Source organism: Tupaia chinensis, unplaced genomic scaffold (assembly GCF_000334495.1).
Source record: "Tupaia chinensis unplaced genomic scaffold, TupChi_1.0 Scaffold000644_1, whole genome shotgun sequence".
Classification (NCBI taxonomy): domain Eukaryota; kingdom Metazoa; phylum Chordata; class Mammalia; order Scandentia; family Tupaiidae; genus Tupaia; species Tupaia belangeri.
The window spans coordinates 3,390,017-3,414,265 of NW_006160165.1; the positions used below are offsets into that span (position 1 = coordinate 3,390,017).

Genomic DNA, 24,249 nt, shown 5'->3' on the forward strand with positions numbered 1-24,249 from the left:
CCTGCCCCAGCCCCTTTCGAAGAAGACCTGGAATGAAAGCGAACTGGCCAAGGGAGGTCTGTCAATCCCCAGAGGTGAGCAAGGTAAATGCCATTTATAGCCATTGTTCGGGGAGCTGGTTCCATGGCAATAGTCTGCTATGACTGTCCAAACCGAAAGCTCTTCACGACCCTCTCCTAGTCCAGGGCTTTCATCCCACACATGAACACAGCTGGGCAACTTTGCAGCTGGGTCGCCTGGACGGTCCTGTCTCAGCCCGCGGCCAGGTGCGATCATGTCTCCTGACATTTCCTGGCTTGCACGAGGAGTTATATGATCACAGAGCTGATTAACCACAGGTGTATACCTGACCCAGAGAGGGTTCTGTTATAGAAGGCATCAGCTGATTGTGGCTCAGAAAGGGCAGAGACTGTTAGAACCAGGAAGGAGCTCACGAAATGCACGTGGAAAGTGTGCACGGAGGTTTTCTGAGGGGCTGGACACAGAACGCAGGACATAAAAAGGAGGTTGGAAATCTCTGCACCACTTTCTGTCTGGAATATGTGCCCTCCAGGGCCTGTTCTCTGTGTTTCTGTTCTCGCCCCACCTTCAGTCCACCTCTGCAGGTTGACCTCTCCTTTGTACTAAAGCTATTCTGACCCTCTTCAGCAGCACGCAAATCGCATTCCGTGGCCACCCATAATTAAATACCTGGTCTCTGTGTCCAAATTCCCAGCTGAGAAAACCCATTTCAGCCAGTCTGAATCAGGTGCCCACTATTGGTCTAGTCAGTGCTATTTGGAGAATAAAGACATATTTACGGTAAGACCCTTCCCGGAACAGGTGAGGGGACTACTTTTCAGAAAAGGATTGTAGATAGATGTTTGCTGCTGTTACTACAAGAAGAGATGAGATAAGTAAGAATTGAGATCTGACTCTGGTCTCAACTTGAAACGTTCCCTCAGGTAATTCATATGATGAATGTATCTTACTCCCGTGGGCCTGAGAAATGTGTGATCATGTGGATTTTTCTCAATCCGCAACAGAAAAACACAGAGACTACAGGAGCACTAGTGTCCCTGACTTATTAAACCTTATCAAATCAGAATGTCGTCAGCTTATCTTAGATAAAAGAAATGCTTGGTGCAAGTAGGGGTAAGCACAATCCCATGGAGCCCCCTTTCACACAGGACCCGCAGACCTGTTCAAAGGAGCAAGGGGGAAGTGAAGACGGTGACACCAGTGAGCTGTATTTGGCACTTCTTCGCTCCTAAAGCTACATGCTGAAGGATTCTGCTGTACCCAAACTTGTCTAAATAGTAATTATCCTAGAAATTTATGTTTGTTTTTGATTTTCACCATAGGGCACATGTGCTCACTGAAGAGAGACAGAGAAAGACACAGAGAGAGTGAAAGTGAGATCTCAGCCCCCCAGAGGGGATGACCATACTGCAATCCCTTTTCCTCCATTCTCCTTTCTGGATTTGATTTTGGGCATGCATGCACATGCACCGGGCATGTTTCTCAAGCCTCCAGTGAACCCTGGTGTCAGCCATGTGGAATCCAGCCACCTTAACCACCACACCACTTGCTGACCCTATGCGGTATCTTTTCTTTCTCTGTTATTAACATTGTGTTGTTATCAGTTTTACAGACAAGGAACCTGAGGCCTACAGAAGTCTAAAGCATAGAAAATGGCACTACTAGAATAATCATATGGCCTTTTTTATTCCCTGTTATTTATTTATTTATTTATTTTTAGAATGATTTTTCCTATAGAGCATGTGTGCTCATCAGAGAGACAGAGAGACACAGAAAGTGAGAAATCACTCACCAGGGAGAATGGCCACGCTGTAATTCATTCTCCTGCATTTTGGTCTCAGGATTTTAGGCATGTATGCACACATGCCTGGCTTGAGTTTGAAGCTGCTGGCTCCAGGACTTGAACTGCAGTCAACCATGTGGGACCCCAACGAAGTAACCATTATGAGATCTGCTAGTCCCTCCTTGTTTACCTTTGATCAACAACACAAACATTCAGATATTTCTCTCCCTCCTATTTTACTTTTAAAAGACTAATACACATAGACACACACACATATACTCACACACATAATATAATCAAATCACATTTTATGATTTTCAAACAAATTACATTTTAGTAACTTTCATAATTATTGGTATGATTTTCGAAATTTTTGTTTTTATCATACCAAGATATGAACAGAATTCTAGATTAGTATTAATGGCAGCTTATACCTAACTTTGTTTATTTGTAAAATGAGTCATTTTTTTTAACCTAGGGTTACTTTTAAAATTTGGCTTAGAAAAAGAACATGTTAAACTTATACAGCATAAATTGGCAGAGGATTATACAGAGAGACAAAATATAAATGAAGTGTGTATTTATGCCTTTCTGGATTTACTATTTGTACATAAGGTCTGAAGAAATATGCTGTTAAATTTATATTGTTATAAAACTGTCATTTGGAGTCTCCTTGGAATATTTAGAGAGTTACCGATTTAGAGCTAGTTTCAGTAAGCAGGCCATTTCTGATTCCCACCAATTTATACAGCAAATAGTGTATGTTAGAAATTCTGTGCAGCGGGTGAGTTTGGTAATCTTTTTTTTTCTTAAGAGAGGTTTTTGCTATAAGGTGCATGCACTTGCTGGGGAGAGACAGAAAGAGACAGAGAGACAGAAAGCAAGAAATAACCGCCCAGGGAGGATGACCACACCCCTATCCCTTCTTCTCCATTCTCCTCTTGTGATTTTGGGCATGCATGCACATATCCTAGCATGAGTTTCAAGTCAGCAGGTCCAGGATTTGAACTATGGTCAGCCATGTGGGAGTCCAGCAACATAGTCATTACGCCATCTGCTGGTCCTGGTAATTGTTTTTTTAATGTATTTTCTTTATCTTTTAGAACCTTAAGTATTTTAATCTGTAACAAATAATAGTAATGATCCTTATTTAACTTAATGCTAATTAGTTTTTCCTCTTCTTAATGGGAGATAAATATTAGGAATTCTGTCTTTTTTTAATATCTGAATTTCTAGCTTTATTTTTTAAGTTAAATGACTGCAGGCAGACTTGCTGGTTCAAAGGATACATGTGAAATATGTCGTATCATAGAATATTAAAGCAAATTACGCTATGACATTTCATAGAAGAATGATACAAATGATTAATAATGAAATTAAGAACTATGTTTATCTACTATTATTCCAATAAATGCAAATTAAATTTGTTGAGAGGAGGTTTAATCAGAATTTTGAGAGCTATTCTAAGACTCCCTGCTTAAGTGAAAATAGCTGAGAGTGGAACTTAGTTGCTATTTCTTCTTTTTCTCTTCTTTTTGTTTTTGTTTGGCATTGTTTTTGAGTGACTACAATATGCTTGGCCTGGGGAGACAATGACCATAAGACAAAAATAATTCTATTGAACTACAATTTTATATCATCTTGCATTTTCTTAGTGTATGAATATGGAAGAATTACTGCTGAGTGAAGCAAGCCAAACTATGAAAGAGAAACATCGTATGTCTCCATTTAATATGCACTCACTATCCGCACTCTATGGTGGAAACCAAAAGAGTAGAGGATATAGAATCATGGAAAATGGTTATGAATTCTGGAGACAGGATGGGAAGTGACTGGGAAAAGGAGGAGAGTGTAAGGAAAAGAATCAGGGAGAAAAATAGAGAGGCAAGACATTTGTGGGACAAAATGGATGATTATCTGTTGATGATAACATGTTTAGCATATTCAGCTGGGCTGATCATAAGTATATTCATGCTGGGTAAATTCACTTTATAGACTGTAGTGATATATAGTGATTGAATGTCTAAAATAAATTTAAATAATGAGAAGAAAAATGTAAAAATCCATACCCCATGATAAATGACATGGTAGCTATTAAGAGTAATAAATGGGACAAGACTATTGACTTCATTGTTTTCCAGCGCAATCAAGCTCCATTTGATCACTGGTATACATGGTCCTTATTTAGCATCCAGAGGTTAATTAAATGCCAAAAACTGCATTAATCCTACTTTTCAACTGGAAAAAGAAGTGAGATAAAGGAATTATGTCGTGTTTTTAAGTAAAAATATGTTGGGGAAACTCTATAGGGGTTACAGAGGAAGGGCCATTAAAATATTATCCTTCATAAAAGCAACATGAACATTGACACAAAATTTTCAAAATCAACTTTTTCAGAATTCTATGGGTTAACTAAAGACTCGTAACAATCTGAGGAGCATTTGTTCAACAAAAATGGTTGAATTTCTGTGAACTTTGTGGTGATCTGGTTACATCCTCTTCTCTTCAGCTCCATAGTAGACTTGGAAATCAACAGGCTTGTAATTACAGTGGCCATGAAGACCGTAGCCTGGAACCATTAAAGAATGTAGAATGGGTTTAAACCTTTTCCAAAAGCTTAATTCTTTGGAAATGGTCACTATGTGACCTGTCTGTCAAGTCCCATGAAATGCCAGTTAACAAGACTCATTTTTATTTTACCTGACTCAGAATAAGCGCATTTATAGAAAACAGCCAGTAATCATTGCTTGGTGTTTCACGTGCCTGAGATTGCTGTGACAATTGGAGCAAACATGAAGACAACCAAATCGTCTAAAAGGTGGAGCTGGGAAACGAGGGAATCCTGTGAAAAGGTGTTGCAATTCCTTGGACCCTAAAAGGCTGTACATGGGTCAGGACTATGGGTACACTTAGAAAACACTTGAGACAACCATATTCTGTAACCTAGGGTTGACCTTAAGGCTTTGCACAAGCAAGAAGTTTAGACTAAGGAAAAAATGTGAGCTGTCTACCAGAGCACCAAGAGAATGCCCCAACACATACACTGGACTCATCCGAAAAGATCTGGAGCATTGGGAACTAGCAGTTAGCGTAATGGCTATGTCGCTGGACTCCCACGTAGTCGACCGCGGTTCGTGACCCGGACCCGGTGGCTTAAAACTCATGCCGGGCGCGTGTGCGTGCGTGCCCAAGATCCCGAGAGGAGAATGGAGGAGAAGGGATTGCGGCGTGACCATCCCCCCTGGGGGGTGATTTCTCGCTTTCTGTCTCTATGTCTCTCTCTGTCTGTCTGGCGAGCGCACGCGCCCTACAGTGAAAAGCTCTCAAAAAAAAAAAAAAAAAAAAAAAAAGATCTGGAGCATTATGATTTCAAGCCATTTAAAGAACTATGTTCAGTCATTAGGTGACTACTAAGATAATGGAACAAGGAATTTGGTGGCCACATGACAAAGAATATAGAAATCACAGATTTAGTCCTGAAAAGGAATGAAGCAAACTAACAGCAATTATAAGCAGAAACAACAAACTCTGGGGAGGAGAATGATGTTTTTTAAAAGTTTCCACATTTTATTATTTACATTTAGTTTTCAGCAACAACAACAAAAAAAGAGTCTAAGAAAGTATGTTTCATTTTTTTTTTTTGAGAGTTTTTTTGCTATAGGGCACGTGTGCTCACCAGAAAGACAGAGACAGACAGAGATATAGAAAGCAAGAAATCACCCCACAGGAAGGATGTCCACGCCGCAGTCCCTTCTCCTCTATTCTCCTATCGGGATATTGAGCACACATGACCATGCGCCTGGTGTGAGTTTGAGCCACCTGGTCTGGAACTTGAGCTGCGGTCGAATACGTGGGAGTCGAGCAGTGTAGCCATTACTCTATATGCTGTTCCCATATGATTCATATTTACGGAAAAAAATAGTTAATGAAAATTACCCCTGAGAAAGCCTAGACATTAGATATTCTAGAAAGATATTCCAAATAAACTATTAAGTTTTAGGAAAAGTCATGGCGTGTCTTTGTGTGTGTTTGTGTGTGTGTGTGTTTAATGCAAAAATGTGTCATCACTTTCTTGATGACCCAATATTATAAATATGTTCAAATAACTAAAAGAAACCATGTTTAAATAACTAAAGGAAGCTGTCTCAATGCATGAAGAGGAATAGTAAATGGACCGAAATGATAAAAAGAAACAGGAAATGCAGAGTTTGAAAGTACAATAATAGAAATTAAATACACACTAAGAGAAATCAACGGTATAGTTGAGCTGGCAGAAGCATCAGTATATTTGAAGATAGCTTAATTAAAATTATCCAGTCTGAAGAAAAAAGAATGAACAAACATGGACAGAGCCTAAGGGCCAAAATACACATAATGAGAGTCATAGATGAGACAGGAGAGCGAGAAGGGGAAGGAAGAATATTACAGAATTAATGGCCAACAATTTCCCACATTTGATGGAAAGTATTTACTTATATACCACAAAAATTCATTAAACTCCACATAGGGTAAGCTGAAATGGATTTGCAGGTAGGTCCAATATGCTCCAGTTGTCCGAAGTCAACGATGAAATGTCTTAGAGCATCAGGAGAGAAGAGATCCACCATATTCATGGTTCCTCAGGAAATGAACAGCTGACATTGTATAAGTGCAGGCCAGAAACAGCGGCTGACTTCAAAGTACTGAGGGTAAAAGGCTTCAGCCAAGAAATCTATATCCAAGGAAACTACCTTTAAAATGGAGAAAAAATTAATATATTTCTGACTAACAAAAATGAGCATTTATCACTAGCAGACTTGCCTTTTGAGAAATACTAAATGGAACCTTTCAAACTGAAATAAAAGAAGAGACTATCATTTTAATTTATATGAAAAATAGCATATGAAAGTTAAACATATAAGTAAGGGAAATGTAATACATATTTTTGTTATTCTGTTCTTCTCTCATCGTACTTAAAAGATAATTACAATAAATAGTAATTCTGTTTTAATACATTCTGTCAGCGAGCATGTATGCTTGCTGGAGAGAGACAGCTACATAGAGAAGGAAAGTGAGACAGCACCTCCCCCTGGGAGTTGGTCATGCCACAATCCCTTCTTCTCCATTTCTCCCTCATTTCAGGATGTTGAGCACACATGCTCACATGCCTGGCATGGTTTTCATGCTACTGGGTCCAGGACTTGAATGGCCTAGTGGATATGTGAAATCTAGCTGCCTTAACCTCCATGCCATTTGCTGGCTCCAATAAATATAATTCTGTGGTAATAAAAAATACATAAAATGTAACTTATATAAACAGAATGACTCAGTGTTAGAAAGGCTTGGATAAGAAATGAGCCCACATAGGAACAAATGTTTTGTACACTGTTGAGACTTCGTGGGCATTAATCTGAACTGGATTGTTCTAAAGTGAAGACATTGCTTTTAATCCCTAGAGAAATCATACATAAACAATAACTCAGATAACATTGGAAAATAAATGTGAGAGAATTAAAACGGCATGTCAGTAAAGACCTATTGACACAAAGCAAGGCAGTATGGAAGTGCAGAGGAATAGAAAATATACACAGTGCCTATAGAAAACAAAAGGTGAGATGACAGACACAAATCCTACTTTATCAGTATTTACCTTAATGGAAATGAATGAAGCACTCAAATCAGAAACAAAGATTAGCAAAATGCATGGGAAAAAAAAATCTCTCTTACTACAATAGTCCTCTCCCTACTTAAAGTTTTGCTCCATGGTTTCAGTTACCTGTGATCAACACAGTCCAAAAATAGTAAATGAAAAATGCTCAAAGTAAGTAATTCACAGTTTTAAACTGTGTGTCATTCTGAGCAGCACTGTGAGATCTCACACCATCCTTCCTTAACGTATCTGCCTTGAATATGCCTCCCACTGAGTCATTCAGTAGCTTTCTTGGTTTTCATATTTATAGGATTCTCTCTGCAGTTTCAGGCATTCACTGGGAAGTGGAGGTATTTTGGAATGGAACCCAGTAAATAAAGGAAAATACTATATATTCTGCCTTTAAGAAACACCTATTTGACTCAAGGCAATCATAAATTGAAAGTAAAAGATGAAGAAGACATACCACTGAAGAGTAACCAAAAAGGAGTTGAAATAGACGTATTACTATCAGGTGAAGTTTATTTTAACATACAATTTTTATTAGAAAAAAATAGAGATATTTTATAATGAAAAATGGATTATTCCATCATGAATACATGCGAACTATCAACAATTATGTGCCTGACTCAAGAGCTCCAAAATACATGAAGAAAAAAATTGAAAGAAGAAATGAAGTGTTCAGTGCCTCTTACAATAATGGAATGGAATTAGACAGACATTGAACAAGAAAACGCAAGACTTGAACAACTCTGTCTATATACCTGACACCTATAAAGCACATATCCAACCACAGCAGAACTCACATACTTAGCAAGAGCACCTGAAACATACTCCACTGTAGAATATATGCTAAACCATACATAAGCATCTGTAGACTTCTAAATAACTGAAATATTGCAAAATGTGTACTCTGACCACAACGGAATGAGATTAGAACCTTTAACAGGAAGAATTTTGAGAAATTCACAGTTTGCAGAAATTAACTCCATGGTCTGACGCACGTCCCTCCTCCCACCAATTCATGTCTAGCTCCTAATACCCGTGACTAAAGAAGGTGATTCTAAAATCAGGCCACTGGGGTATGCCCAGATTCAATGTGATTAATGTCCTTGTCAGAAGAACAAATTCAGACACACAAAAAAGGGGCTGTCATCCCAAAAGACATGCTCTCAAATGCCATAATTCCACATTGGAAATCCTGGAAAATCAAAATCTCTACGGTCTAAAATTCTGAAAGAGCAAAATCCTGAGAATATAGTCCTGAAGAAAATAATTTTTAACAATTATTTAAAAAGCATTTATTTACATTTTTTAAAGATTTAGTTAATTAGTGAGTTAGAAGGAAGGAGCCAAGCGCCACCCACGGTGTCTCATGCCATGTTTCTCACCCCCCACCGCCTCCCCAGTTAAGAGCCTGGGCCCATGCCCCGTGCATACAGAGTGACCAGGGAACTGATCTGTGATCTTCCTTATGGACCCAGCACTGCCTGGACATTGTGTTACTGCTATGTCACCTACTTACATTGTTAAGAGGGGAATTATTTGAAAAACAGAACAGCATGACAGAGCAGTTCACACCTCATTTAATACAATAAAATAGGGAATGGAGAATATGTAATTTTGCAAGCACGAATATTCAAGCATACTAGTAACAAGCACATAGTTAGAACAGTTATGAGCAGATGAACCATACTTACACAGAAGGAGGTCATAAAGTGAAATGTACCCACACATCTCACTGTCGCTGTCCGCCCCAGCTTTGCAGCATGGTTGTCCGAAGTACTGTGGGAGACAACCTGTCTTCTGATGAGCTTGATCAAAAACCGTGATGAGTTGTCACCAAATATACCATCACCCAGAGAGCTGAGACCTTGGGAAAGTTTAGCTTCCATAAATGCAGATGTACAGAAGGACATCTCATCATTTATTGAGGATGTTTCAAAGTCTTTACATAATGTACAGTGCTACATACAAAGTCAAGGTTGTGATGATGGGGTTTCGTGGAGTCATATTTGCAAAATAAATAAATAAAAACAGTGGGACCAGCAGTGTGCATAATGGCTCTGTTGCTGGAGTCCCATATAGTCGACTGTGGTTCGAGTCCATGACCTGGGGCTTAAACTCATGGCAGGCGTGTGTGCGTGTGTGCCCAAGATCCCGAGAGGAGAATGGAGGAGAAGGGATTGCGGTGTGGCTATCCCCCCTCGGGGGTGATTGCTCGCTTTCTCTCTCTCTGTCTCTCTGTCTGTCTGGTGAGTGTACACGCCCTATAGCAAAATCCTATCCAAATAAAATAAAATTAATTAAATAAATAAATAAATAAATAAATAAAAAACAATAACAAATTAGAACTTTCTGGAAGTCTTTATAGCTTATACCTCTAGTATTGGACATAGTACAAAGATGAAATAAATAGCATAGCAAATTGTTAAAAAGAAAATTCTGACGTTTAAATATAATGGAAAAAGCTTTAAACGTAGAAACAAAACAAGCCAAAACTGAATAGGCAGTGTGAATTTGAATAAGTATAATACAGGGATGGGTGATAGGCACTTACATGGGGATATTACATGAAAGCTGATTGACTTTTGTGGTGATCATTACCCACAGTCTGAAGTCTTGCAAGCAATAGGTGCTTTTCCCCCTGAAGGCATGTCTCTTGGAGAACATGTTCTCGTTTATTTCCTATGTGACACTGCTCTTTCAAAAATTGATCTACAAGGATTTTTTGTTTGTTTGTTTTTTAAAGAGATTTTTTGCTATAGGACATGTGTGCTTGCTGGAAAGACAGAGAAAAAAAAGGCGAGAAATCACTCCCCAGGGGGAATGGCCACACCGCAGTCTCTTCCCCTCCAGTCTCCTCTTGGGTTTTGGCCACACATGCAGACGTGCCCAGCATGGGTTTAAGCTGCTGGTCTGGGACTTGAACCGTGGTCGACTACATGATAGTCCAGCAACATAGCCATTATGCCACCTGCCAGTCCCAAAAATTGATTTACAATTTCATATACTCTAACCTGAGAATTCCTTATTAATTTTCCCAACATCCACGCCATGTTTCGATGTTGTTTTGAATATGTGGTGATTCAGTCTGCATGCTCCATAGGCAGACCACATGTTTGGCAGAAAGGGTACTGGTACTCTAGCACATTGTATAAGTGCTGTCTTACCCTATCATCCACATAATTAGTTCTTAACCAGTCGGTGAAGTTGAGACTTCATGCAAATGCTGCTTTAGTATATTAAAAGCTCTGGGAATTCCAGTACTTGGAGTGAGTGCCAGTGCAGACCAGAGACACATTTTTAAACTGAGGTTTTCATCATAGCTGTATTGCATGGCCAATCCATTTATCTGAATTTTCTGCCAAGTATTTTGGTCTGAATGGGGAAAAAAAAAAAAAAAACTTTATTGGTAATATTTTTAGAAGGTTTGATCACACCCAATTCTAATTATGGTTTGAGATTAAGTTGAAACGAAGTGTTTCTGTTAGATTTTGTGGTAAATACAAGACGTCCATTGTTAAAAAACTGAATTTTAGACAAACCAAAATTTAACTGAGTTTATTTGAAAAAAGGGCAGGCAACTCAGATTGGGCAGTTTCCTGGAAATTTGTTCCCAAGCAACTCCCGATAGCCCTGTGTTCCCTCGTGGAAAGGGGAAGTGACATAATAGAGGCGAGGGAGGGAGGTAGAGAAATCATTGGATCTGCTAGCTGGGTTGGTTGGCTGAAGGGACACCTCGGAAGGCGGGCTTTCTGTGGCTGACTAGAGTGTGGCTGTTGTGATTGGCTGTAACTTAGTAACCAGCTCAATAAACCAGCCTAATGTGTAGGATTTCAGCTTATCTATGCATAGGAATCCAAGAGTGGGGATACGGGGGCCATTTTAGGCCAAAATAGGTTAATACCACCTTCACGGTCAAGTACCAAACAAGAGTATCCTCATTCTCTTGTCCGTGACAGGAGTTACTCTACCACATCAGGCCCAGAAAGGCACTGATCTTGTCAAGTTTTGTTTTGTTTTGTCTTTTTTTTTTTTTTAATAGAAATTTTTGCTATAGTGTGCATGCACTTGCTAGAGAGGCAGAGAGATATAGAGAGACAGAAAACAAGAAATCACCCCCCAGGGGCGATGGCCACACTGCAATCCCTTCTTCTCCATTCTCCTCTTAGGATTTTTTTTTTTTTTTTTGGGCGGTTTTTGCTTACGTGCGCTCGCCAGAAAGACAGAGAGAGACAGAGAGACAGAACGTGAGAAATCACCCCCCGGAGGGGGATGGCCATGTCGCAATCCCTTCTCCTCCATTCTCCTCTCGGGATCCTGGGCACACACGCACATGCACACGCACCTGGCGTGAGTTTAAGCCACCGGGTCCGGGACTCGAACCACAGTCCACTACATGGGACTCCAGCAACATAGACATTATGCTAACTGCTGGTCATGCTCAGGATTTTTGGGCATGCACACACATGTACCTCGTGTGAGTTTGAAGCTACCAGGTCTGGGGCTTGAACCGTGGTCATGCATCATTTGGGATTTCAGTCTTTTGAGATTGGGATTTTTTAATTTTTTTTTTATTTTGGAATTAGCATATTTTAGTCTTTCAGGATACTAACACTCAACATTCAGGGTTGTGTCCTTTGGAATTATAATCGACACTGCACGGAAAGATACCCCAGGGAGTCACGTGCACAGAGAAAAGGCCACGCGAGGGCTCCGTGAGAGGACAGCAGCTGAGAGGCCTCGGAAGCAGTGGGACCTGCCCGCACCCTCCTGGATGTCTGGTCTCCAGGACTGTGGGAGAATGAATGTCTCCTGTTTAAACCACAAAGTCCATAGTATTTTCTTCAGCCCAAGCACATTAAAACAGTAACCAACATACTCTTAAATAACCAGTGGATAAAGAAGACATCATAAATGACCTCAGAAGATAGTATTTGATGAAGGGAATGAAGATACGATGTGCTAGAATTATTATTAGCTAGAGTTATTACACAGCTAGAATTATTACACACTGCAAGACTGAGTAAGCATGAAAGCAGTGCTTAAAGGGAAGCTCCCACAGCTGTGAATTCCTGTCTGTTTCTAAGACTGTTTTGTAGCTAACTCTTAGGTTCACAGTAAAATTGAGAGCAGGTAGAGAGGTGGACTGTTGCCTGCCCACACACGTGCACAGCTCCCACTGTTGTCAGCATCCTCCGCCAGAATGGCACGTTTTTTACAATTGATGAACCCACCTGGGCGCATCATAATCACCCGAAGTTTACAGCTGGACACGCCCGTGTCAGAATAGTGAACTACTTCAGCCTAACTGTGGAGGCATGTGCTGGTTGACACTGCTCCTTGGCAGGCTGAGGTCACACAGGAGGCCTGGGAATTGTGCCGTAAAGGCCAGGTGGTCAGGGTACCCGGACCCACATGGCCAACTCTGCAGTTCATGTTATGCACTCTCAGCAGCCTGTAAAACATGCACATGTGTGCCCCAAGTCCTGAGAGGAGAATGGAAGAGAAGAGATTGCAGTGTGGCCATCCTTAGTGGGGAATGATTTCTTTCTGTCTCTGTTTTCTCCAGTGAGCACACTCACCCTATGGCAAAAATTGAAGGAAAAAAAGCTCCAGGTGGTGCACACCCATAGTCTCAGCTACATCAGAGACCGAGGCAGGGAGATCTCGTACTCAGAACCAGTGCGGGCCACACAGCCAGACCTGTGGGAAGGGCTGGGTGTGCTAGTGTGCACCGATACTCACAGCTCCTCAGGAGACTGAAGCAAGAGGATTGTCAGGGAGCCAGAGCCTGTACGACAAAGAGAAATATTTCACATTAACAACCTACCTTCCCACATTCAAATATGAGGAGTAAACAGTGCTCAGTATTAATAGAAGAAATTGTATAATTAATACTCAAGTATAAATAAAATAAATACAGAGAAAAATAATAGACAAAATCAATTAAACCAAAAGTCTGTTATTTGAAAGATCAACACAACTGAAAAATTTACAGCCAAATGGACAAAGAAAACGAAAGCCTCTCTGACATGACTGAAATCAGGAACGGAAGGGAATACACTCCGACTCAACCGACCGAAGTCCTGTGGATGAAAATATACCACTATTACAACTGAATGCCAAACAATTTAGATAACATACACAAAATGGAACAGTTCCTAGAAAGACACAGATTATTCGCAATGATTTGAGCCAAAAATAGAAACCTGTGAAAGGCTTAACACAAGTAAAAGGTTGAATAAAATCTTCCCACAAAGGAGAGCCCAGGCACAGATGGCTTCTTGCAGGAATTCTTCCAAATGATTACAGAAGAATTAATACTAATTTTCCTGAGCGCCTCCACGCATTTGAACAGGAGGGAGCACAGTCTGACGCCCTGGATAGGCCAGCGTTCTCCCCGTCCTCCAGACAATGGTGTCACACACGGAAAGTACAGCGCAGCACTCCCGCAATGGAGATGCAGGCATCCTCGTCTGTGTGCTGCGAGAACAAGACTTAGACACAGCAGGACTGAGTAAGCTTTACTCCGGGAGCGTGAGGCTGCTTCTACATTGGAAAAACCATTTAATAAAATACAGCGTATTAGTAGAATGAAAGACAAAAAGCCACACTATCATCTTAATAGATGAGATAAATGCATTTAACAATACAAGATCCTTTCATCATAAACACAAATACTGGTAAATAATTTCCCCAGACAGATTCGAGGGATTCAGCTTCTGACTGAAGAAGCACCACACGCCCACCGTGGGGCGGTAACGGCCCTCAACCCCACCACGCCGGCTGTGTGGACGGTACTGTTCTGCATGCCGAGGCTTCCCGTCAGTGTTGGCTACTGGGACTGACTGAGGCTGGGTCACGGCCTGAGGACCCTATCGATGGTGCCTCTATTTTTCTTGCCCCCCCCTTTTCTCTCATAGAATAAGTAAGTAAAAATAATCTTAAGATGAATGACTGCATGGTCCACCAGTGGCACGGTTAAGGTGGCAGGATACCACCCAACTGACCCTGAGGTCATTCCAGGGCCATGTGTGTGCACGCCCAGAATCCACACGGGAAGCAGGGAAGGGGTTGCAGCATGACGTCACCATGGCAGATGCTTTCTCACTTTCCCTCACTCTCTCTCTGTCTCTCTCTAGTGAGTGCATATGCCCTCTGGCAAAAATTAAACGAAAATGCTACAGAACTCTCTGCTGTATCACTATCTCATTTGTTTGCCCTTCTCTCCATCCACTGATGCCAACTGGATTATAAACTCTATGAATGTGAGACTTTTTTCTAGTTCTTTACTACTGTGCCTCAAATTCCCAGGGTAGTGCTCAGCACATAAAATACAGGGACCTAGGACCCTCTGGCTCCCCGAAGCCTCCGCTGTCTGCTGCCTCATTGCCCTGTAGTGCCCAGGACCCAGGTTGGGGAGGGTTCAGGATGTGCTGGCTTCAGACCCCGTGTTCATGGTTACTGTGGCATACACGCAGAGGGGCCAAATTCTCAGTGGCAAATTAATGGGAAAGGATCTTCCATTCATTTTAAACTTTGCCACTTAATTCTGTTGCTCCAAATGAGGCATTCAGAGGTAATTTCTGAAATTGTAAAATCCTAATCACCCAAAAATGGCTTTAGGGGACCATCTGCACCACAGTCTCCCGGGGTGTTCTTTAATACGGTTTTAGATTCTAGCACCAAACCAGTGGATCAGGGATTGGAAGTGTTATTAGGGCATGGCTCTTAAGGTGTAGAAATAGCTCCCAAAGTTAGCACAAGTTGGTTCGTGGAGGAAAAAATCATAGTGATAGCAATAGTTGGGACCCTCCGTAGCGCCACAGTGTGTACAGACCCACAGGGTGCCCAGTGTTGCAGTTGCATGCTGAGGATGGAGTGTGACAATAAATGGATTGAGAGTCCTTGAACTAGAAAAATCTGTATTAAAAAGACCCTCGAGTTGGGCCAGCCAGGTTGTGTGGTGGTTAGGGTGGCTAGATCCTGCATGGCCTGCTGTGTGGTTTAAGTCTTGGACCCAGTGGCTTGAGAAACATGCCGGGCACGTGTGCATGCATGCCCAGGTTCCAGAGAGGAGAGTGGAGGAGAGCGGATTGAAACATGGTCATTCCCTTCAAGAGGGCGCTTTCTCACTTCTCTCTCTCCTTTCTCTCTCATGCATGGGTTCCATAGCAAATTTAAAAAAAAAAAAAAGGGGGGGGCAGGGGATGGAGAGTCTTCAAGTCATTCTTAGTGTAGAATGGGAGCTTTGCTTAGGGAAGAGAATCTGCATTTCAGCAGCATTGCCAGGCACGTAGGCATCTTCGTGGTGTTGAAAACAGAATTTCCATATTCCTGCCTTTTTTTTTTTTTTTTTTTTTTTTGAGGGAGGTTTTTGCGCTATAGGGAGCATATGCTTGCTGGAAAGACAGACAGAGACAGAGAGACAGAAAGCTAGAAATCACTTCCCCAGAGGAGATGGCCATGCTGCAATCCCTTCTCTTCCATTGTCCTCTCAGGATTTTGGGCACGCACGCACATGGTGCCCAGCATGAGATTCAAGCCATTGGGTCTGGGTCTTGAACCACAGTTGACTATGTGGGAGTGCAGTGATGTAACCATCTTGCCATCTGCTGGTCCCTATATTCCTGCTTTCTGCTTCCTTTCTGTTGACTTATTAGAGATAAGATAAAAATGTTAAGGGATTTCTTAGAGGACTATCAAATGCATGGAAGTTCCTATGTCTATATTTTTACAGGAATTCATGTGGATGGTTCCATGATCGTTTCAGGGAGAAGAAGGACACTTGCTTGATGTTTTGGTTGTTTTCATTATAATTTTTTCCCCAGATCAGATGGGGTATTTGCTGGCAAACATCTCACAATGGCATGGAAAGCCAATCATCTGGGTTATCAACCAAAAAGGACTCTGTAACTTAATTTTTCTCCTCCTGATTTCCTTCTCTGTACTTTTTTTAAAATTTCATTTTCTTTTATACATTCAATCACATTGTTTAGCTTACAAAGTAAATATTTCAGTATGTGAACATTTCCCCCTAGTCCAGTTGATAAAACTATAAAATATATTTAAAGGTTAATACCACATTTCTTGTCCCATTAATGCTTTGCCTTTGTATTTTTTTTTCCCTAAATGTCCTTCCTCGGGCCCTACGCTTCCACTTCTTTATTTGGAAATAAAATCAAACTTACGGTGAAGTTCCCCAGATAACACACACAACTCCCACACCCCCTCGAGCCAGGTTTATCACCGGCTACCATGCCACCATGTCAGATTTGTCCTTCTAGAAAAGTCCTTTTGCAGAGCTTCTAACTGGGACCAAATTTAGAACCCAGCTGTGCTTTGTGTTACCCGACATTTCCTGTGTGGCTTTTCACGTGACATCTCTGGGACTATGAGAGCCTCTCAGGGGCGTGTGTGGCAGCAGCTGCAGGTGGCTGGGCACTCAGCCGTCCACACCGGCTCCCAGGCTCCCCAGAGAATGGAGAACACTGTCTGTAACCCACACAGATAAATTGTGGTCCTATCTAGAAACATAAAATGAGTGGCAGTTACCACGTGGACTGCTGGGTTGATGATGGTGAGGACCTCTTGCACTCTTTCTTAAAATCCTTTAGAAGGATTTAGGATGGTGCTGGCTCCCTGCTGTCGGAGTTATGGAAAACTCAAGGAAAGCCAGCTGTCACATGGGACTACACAGGAATCTCCACCCAGTGGAGGCATGCGCACGAGTGCCCAAGAGCAGATGGACTGAAGGACTGAAGGAAGGGGGCGTGGCATGACCAGAAACGTGCTTCTCTCACTCTCTTTCACTCGTGTGTCCACAGGCTCTATGAAAAAAAGAAAAATAAAATGATGCACTTTAGTCCACAATAGCTGAAGATTTGGAGACTGAATGTTTCTCTTTATATGTGAAGTCGAGCCCCCCGCACAGCCCGACGGGGTTGTGCTGCAGCTTGGCGGTGAAGCACAGATAACAATAGCGCTGAGTCAGTTCCAAGCGTCGCTATGAAAGGAAGCGGAGCTGCGTTTTTCGGCTTCGTCCCAGATGGCTGCTTCTCCCTAGGCTGTTCCTTGCAAATCTTACTGAAGCAGTCAGGGCTGGTGCTGTTTCACTTCCCTGGACATTTAAGTCATATTGTCACAAGGTTGCTGTGAACCCACACCTTTGCAGAGAGAGAATTTTCATCTAAATTTGGGCAGTTTATCATGAAATTAGTAATTCTGAGGCTTTGAAATGGATCGTGAATCTGGCTGTGATTTTGCAGTTTTACTTCTCTAGCATTCTTTTCGGCTAGGAACGTGGTTCTTGGGGTTACAGTGCTACTGACTTTGGGTTTCCGGACCCACCCTGGTTACCTGTGCCCTCGAGGCACCACGTGATCCCTCAGGACCTCGGTGTCCCTGTTAGTGAAATGTTGACCATGTACATATGTACCTTAGAGACAGAGAGGACTAAAGTGAGTCTCCAGATAGTGTGAGAACAGTGTTAGACCCCAGGTACTTAGAAAGGTGTTTGGGACCAGCAGTTAGCGTAATGGCTATGTCGCTGGACTCTTATGTAGTCGAACGTGGTTAGAGTACCGGACCCGGTGGCTTATCACGCTGGGCCCGTGTGTGTGCATGCCCAAGATCCTGAGAGGAGAATGGAGGAGAAGGGACTGTGGCGTGGCCATCCCCCCATGGGATGATTTCTTGCTTTCTGTCTCTCTCTGTCTTTCTGGCGAGCACATGTGCCCTATAACAAAAACCTCTCCAAAAAAAAAGGTGTTTAATATGTGCTAACTTTTAAAAGATGTGTCCCCCTTCTTAGAATTTTTTGCCCTAAAGTAATCATTACGTAAGTGACATTTCTTTATTATATCTAAATATTTAGGCACCTTCCAACATCCATCTTTTTAAAAAAATATTTTAAATGCTTATTCATTTATTTTGATTTATTCTTCTTCCATTTAACCAGAGATAGAGAGGGAGGGAGAAAGTAAACAAGCCACCAGGTCCGGGACTTGAACCACAATTGGCTATGTGAGAGTCCAGTGCCTTGACCCCTCATGCCCCCTGTCGGCCCCCAATATCCAGTTCTTTGCAAAGTCATAGAACTTAGGCCACACTACACTTTGCGTAAGTGAAGAACACTTTTGACAATAGCTAGCTTTGTCCCATCCCTGACTCCTCGCCCAGAGGAAGGGCGAGTATAGCCTGTGGTTCTGCTTTCCTTCACTCTGGTCATGGAAACGCCATCTCAGAAAGTGGTTCTGGGCGGCCCCATCGTGCAGAGCTCAGGTGCTGTGCAGAGGAGCGGGATGGCGGGTGGCTGACTCTAGCTTCTCTATTTGTCCTGGCCCAGTGGCATCATGCAGGCATATGCATGTGTGCTCAGGGTCCTGATGGAATGGCGAGCTGGAGGAAGAACAGCTACAGTGTGACCAGGCCAATTAGAGCGTGCGCTCTCTTGCTCTCTCGCTCTCTCGCTCTCTTGCTCTCTCGCTCTCTCTCATGCATATACACACCCTGTTGCATAAACAGCCATCAAAACCAAACTATTAATAAATAAGTAAAAATACCCACAAAAGTAGTCCTTCTATCTAGGGTGTACAGAATGTTCAAATTTTTGCCGTTCCTTTCATTTCTTGTATGATGTCTAGCAGGTGGGAAGGGGGTGTGGGCTCGTCCCCTGTGTCACTGTGGCCAGAAGGACTTTCTGGGGTCATTGTTGGCCTCCTGTGTGGTGCTCCTGGCCATCTGCTGGCTGCTCGCCCCCGTGTGCCCGAGCACGCACTCCTGACAGCCGACAGCTGAAACGTCAGCAGTGGTGTGAATGGTTGCAGTTAAACCACGCCTGCCTTAAAAGCTATATCAACTTGGGGCCAGCAGGTGGCGTAGTGGTTAAAGCACTGGATTCTCACCATAGTTCAAATCCCAGACCCAGCGGCTTGAAACTCGTGCTAGGCACGTGTGTGTCTGTGTCCAAAATGCTGAGAAGAGAACGGAGGAGAAGAGGCTGAGGCATGGCAATTCCCCCAGGGGGTGATTTCTCACTTTCTGTCTTTCTTATCTCTCTGGCAAACACACACACTCTATAGCAAAAATTATCTCTAAAACAAACAAAAATAAAACTACATAAATTGAGGGGTCAGTAAGTGGTATAGTGGTTAAGACACTAGACTCCCATGTGGCTGACTACAGTTCGATTCCTGGACCTCATGGCTTGATAATTGTGCTGGTGTGAGTGCCCAAAATCCCAGGAGGAGAATGGAGGAGAAGAGATTGCAGCATGACCATCCCCCTTGGGGGTAGGTTCTCATGTTCACTCCCCCCGTCTTTCTCTGTGTCTCACCAGCAAGTGTACGCCCTCTATGACAAAACAAACACCACATCAACTTACCAGGAGCAGGGTGTGCTGAGTACTAAGGAGACGACTGTTGGGCTCCCGGCTCAGCATTCTCCTTTGCCTCATGCATTTCCTTCCAGCCCGCTTTCCCCTTTGATAAATTCATCCTTCAAGCTAGTATTGCTAAATTAGCAGGGCAGTCAGTGGTATGGTCAGGGTGGCTAGATCTCACGTGGCTACGCAGTTCAGGTCCTGGGCCTGGCGGCTCAAGAAATACGCTCGGGGTGCATGCATGTCCAAAATTCCCAAAGAAGGGAGAGATGGAGAAGACGGGGCTGTGGCATGGCTGACCTCCACGGGAAGTGCTTGCTCACGCTCCTCCTCTTTCTCTCTGTCTCTCCTGTGAGTGCATGTGTCTTCTGGCAAATTAAAAAAAAAAAAAAAGAATGAATGAATTGCTAAGTTTAGATGGCTTAGATTTATACTTAATTTCAACATTTAATAACCAGAAGGTTTTGGAGGCATTTAGAATAAAAACTACAGATTCTGCGTATATTATTCGGGGGCTGTCATACTTAAGGTAATTACTGTAACAGAAAGCATTTAGCCAGCTTCACCCCGAGTCTGCCAGACAAGGAACACCCCCAATCCGGGAAGTTAAGGTGGGTCCAGCCTCTCAGCTGAGCAGAGAGGCAAAACTGTTGATGAGGGAGGAAAGGAGAATATTTTTTGGAGTGGCCACACCCGGGAGACCTGTAAGAATACCTTTGACTGGGTAGTCTGTTTACAGATGATTTTTATAGGGGAAGGGAGCTGCTTTGTGGCTTACAGCCATTTATAGAAAAGCGTAGATTTGGTTAGTTTTTAGCGAGGGCATAATTGAATAATTTGTCTTTGGGACATGAGTCTCCATCTTAGCTAAGGGGTACAATCAAACGATTCATCTTCAAGACAGAAGTTTCAGCCTGTGGCTGGGGCAGAGCCTCCCATGTTATAAGCTTCAGGTTGGCCATTTGTCTCCTTGGGATTCCGTGAGCAATCTCAAGCAAAGAGTGTAGGGCTGAGACAAAAACAGTTTTTGATTTTAAAAAAGATGGAGTCAATCTGGCTAAGCAGACCCAGGTTTCAGACACTGGAACACACGGAAGAATGGGGTTCTGTAGGAAAGAAGGCACATTTAGGCAACACTTTGAGTTACAGAGACCTCTCCTGAAAGGACAGCGTGCCTCGGAGGGGCGTGAGCCTGGACTGACCATTTCATAGAGTGGTGTGCTGCGGTGAAACACGGGAGCGTGTGTTGCTGTGGTTGTATTTTTGTGGAAACTGCATCATGGCATTTTATTAGAACTATGATATTGCTAGTAACTGTGGCAGGGCCTTGGTGGGCCTTTCTGAAGGTCTTGTTCCATGGTCCCCTTTTAAGAAGCAGAGGGTGTGACACAGCACTCTCGTACCACCCTGTGGTGAGCACATACTAAAGAATCACCTTTGCTGTTCCACTGGGAACACAGGTCACCTCTCAACTGCGACTTTATTCTGATAATTGGTATTTGACATTGCTGACTTGGGTACACATGGCTTGCCTTCAAAGTGCTTTGGAGGAATCGTAAAAACATTGCCAAAGGCTAATGACATGGATAGACGTTTAATGTGCAAAATGTGGACCTGTGTTTTAAGCGAGTCGGTTCTAACAAATTAGAGAAACAAAAACAAACAAACAAACGAAGACCTTTAGTAACCTCAAGCCCACATGAGCCTCATGGAATCAGCTCTTCCTTTCTATTTGTTCTGTCAAGGACGCATAAACTAGACACTTTGAAACATGAGGCTGTGGAATCTGTTCCACTTTGTCACTGATTTGTACGGCTGTAGTAGGTGATCGCGTTGCCGAGGAGGAAGTGTAACCGCGAAGCAACCGCCAGCAATCATAAACGCACTGCGTGGGGCCAGGTGACCATCGCCGCCTTCGGTTTTCGTGGCCATTCACGTTTGTGTAGTAATGAGCAGCCACAGCGTTTGACTCTGCATGTGGAAGAAAGCCTTGTTCTAACTGTGCCTCTCTCTCCCTTCTGCAGTGCTCCGGCTCCTGAAGGAGGGGGCAGACCCGCACACGCTGGTGTCCTCAGGAGGGTCCTTACTCCATCTGGTAAGAGCTCCAGGGATCAATGCACAGGGAAGGCCAGGCCAAGGACGGGGGGAGGCCGAGAGCCCCAACTCCACACAGAGTGCACATGGACAGCTCAGAGATGCGTTTCTAATTACCAGGCTTGGATAATGAGATGCAGTCGCTATTCATTCTGCACCGAAGTTTGTAAATCATCTTTAACAAATGGAACTAGAGTCTCTGCCTAAAGGAAATGCTTTGGAAAATGCACAGTAGTCAGCATGAAAGTAAAATAATACCGTATCGATTATACGGTAGGAAACAACCATGCCCTCCTCCTCTCCTACCACTTGTCCTCATTGCTGTAACCAAATTTTACTGCGCTGTGCTTGTGACTGGCTTCATGTAAATGTGAATAAAGCCAACCTGAGAGTCTCCTAGAAACAAAACGAGAAATGATTAAGTGAATGAACAGATACATGACTGAATAAGCGAAGGAGATAGTTTGTAAGGGTCATGTAAAAGCATTTTCTTCTGGTCCATTAGGCAGAAACAAAATAAGTAAAAGGAAAAGTTAACAGTTACTTGAGCCAATGGTCTTTGGGTTGAGTTTTAAAATAAGAACTTAATTTTCAAAAATACCAAAATTAATGTGCGATTAAAAAGTCTAGGCCAGTCGCGGTGGCACAGTGGGGTGCAGGGATTCTGATGCTGAAGCTGCAGGGGTGTCCCCGGCGTCGTGTCCTAGAGCTCCCTGTGCACGCTGGCTCACACACAGGCACCCATGACCTGGTGGCCTGAGGCAGGGGCGCGTTGCAGTGTGAAGACACCGTGGGGCGCCTTTCTCTCTGTGTGTGCCTCTGTCTCTCAAGGAAGAAACAAATGAATAAACTTTGTTCCTCTTTATTTATTTATTTAATTTTTAGATATTATTATTATTATTGTTATTATTGTATTTACCAATGAATAAACTTTTTAAAGAAAATCTAATTTAGGATTGTCTACCAAGATAAAAACATAATGCTACATTTCTTAATACAGTAGCAGCATGTGCTGGAGGGGCCCACGCTCGGTCAGCAGCAGCACCTGAGTACCTGAGGTCACAGTGGTGCTCACACTCGCCTGCATGTTGGAAACACATGGGGCTTTGATGACACTAACACCTGACCACCCACCCGGGCCCCACCCCAGAAATTCTCACTTCACTTTTCTGGGAGGTAATTTGAACATCGGGACTTTTCAAGGCTCACTAGGCAATTCTGAGATTGAATACAACTACCTAAGGGCCGGCTGGTGGTATGGTGGTTAAGGTGGCTGGATCCCACGTGGCCAGTTCATGGATCAAGTCCTGGACTGCAGCTTAAGAGTGCACTGGGCATGTATGCGTGCGTCCCAAAAATCCTAAGAGGAGAATGGAGAAGAATGAATTGCAGAGTGGCCATCCGCCATGGAGAGGGAGTTTTCACATTCCCTCTCTCTTTCCAGCAAGCACACACACCTTATGGCAAAAACTGGGGAGAAAGAAAGAAAGGAAGGAAGGAAGGAAGGAAGGAAGGAAGGAAGGAAGGAAGGAAGAAACAAACAAACTGCTTAAAAGAGAAACTAGTGCATACCAGAGCTCAAGAAATCAAGAACGCAAGCAATCTATTATTGTAGAGTTAACAAGAGGGAAAAGGAGCGTAGAATATTGATAGGAGACAGTTTGTAGGAGAATATAGGCAATGTCCCTCCAGCGGTGAACAGAGAAAGGTTTCCAGTTAATGTTTTTGTTCTCTGGATTACTTCAGTTTCAAAATGTATTCATTTATAGTCAGATCATTATATGGCTTCCATAACCTCTTCAAGGATCCTTGCCTCACTAGTCATTAGAGTGAAGGTTTGATTATAAGCACCCTAAACTAGGCCCACGCTGCTAAGAGCTCTCTGTTGACAAGAGAACACAACTGCCTTCACACCTTGACCTGCAGAATACAGTAACCCACTAGCGACACTCGCAGTCCGCTGCACTTCCGTCCCTCCCCGCCACCCCCATTCCTTACAGCGCAGTCACCCCCGGAGAACAGACCCACGTGAGTACTTGCTGTTTACTTACTAGGGTGCCGGCCCTGAGAGCCAGGACTCGGCATATTCTGACTGTCACGTCTGTGCTGCTCAGTGGGGAGTCTGGCACTTAGAAGGTGCTCGGTGGATGTGTTGAGTACATAAATTAATGAATTAATCTTAGTACTTAACTAATTAATAACTGACAGATATCGGGGTAAAAATGATTGTTGTGTGCTCATATACAGTTTAGTTTTCTGCGGGAGACAGAAAGATTAACCAGTGATGACAGAGAGCTGGAAGAAGAGCGAGGAGGTGACACCGAAGGAGGAAAA

At 42.9% G+C, this 24,249-nt stretch overlaps 1 protein-coding gene across 1 annotated transcript in view; it reads left to right on the forward strand.

Moving 5' to 3' along the window:
- The window catches only part of MYO16 (myosin XVI), a 603,762-nt gene that overhangs the window by 62,887 nt on the left and 516,626 nt on the right, over positions 1-24,249 (forward strand). The window contains 1 exon segment of the mRNA XM_027776197.1: positions 21,846-21,916. Within this exon segment, the coding sequence (XP_027631998.1) occupies positions 21,846-21,916 (71 nt within the window).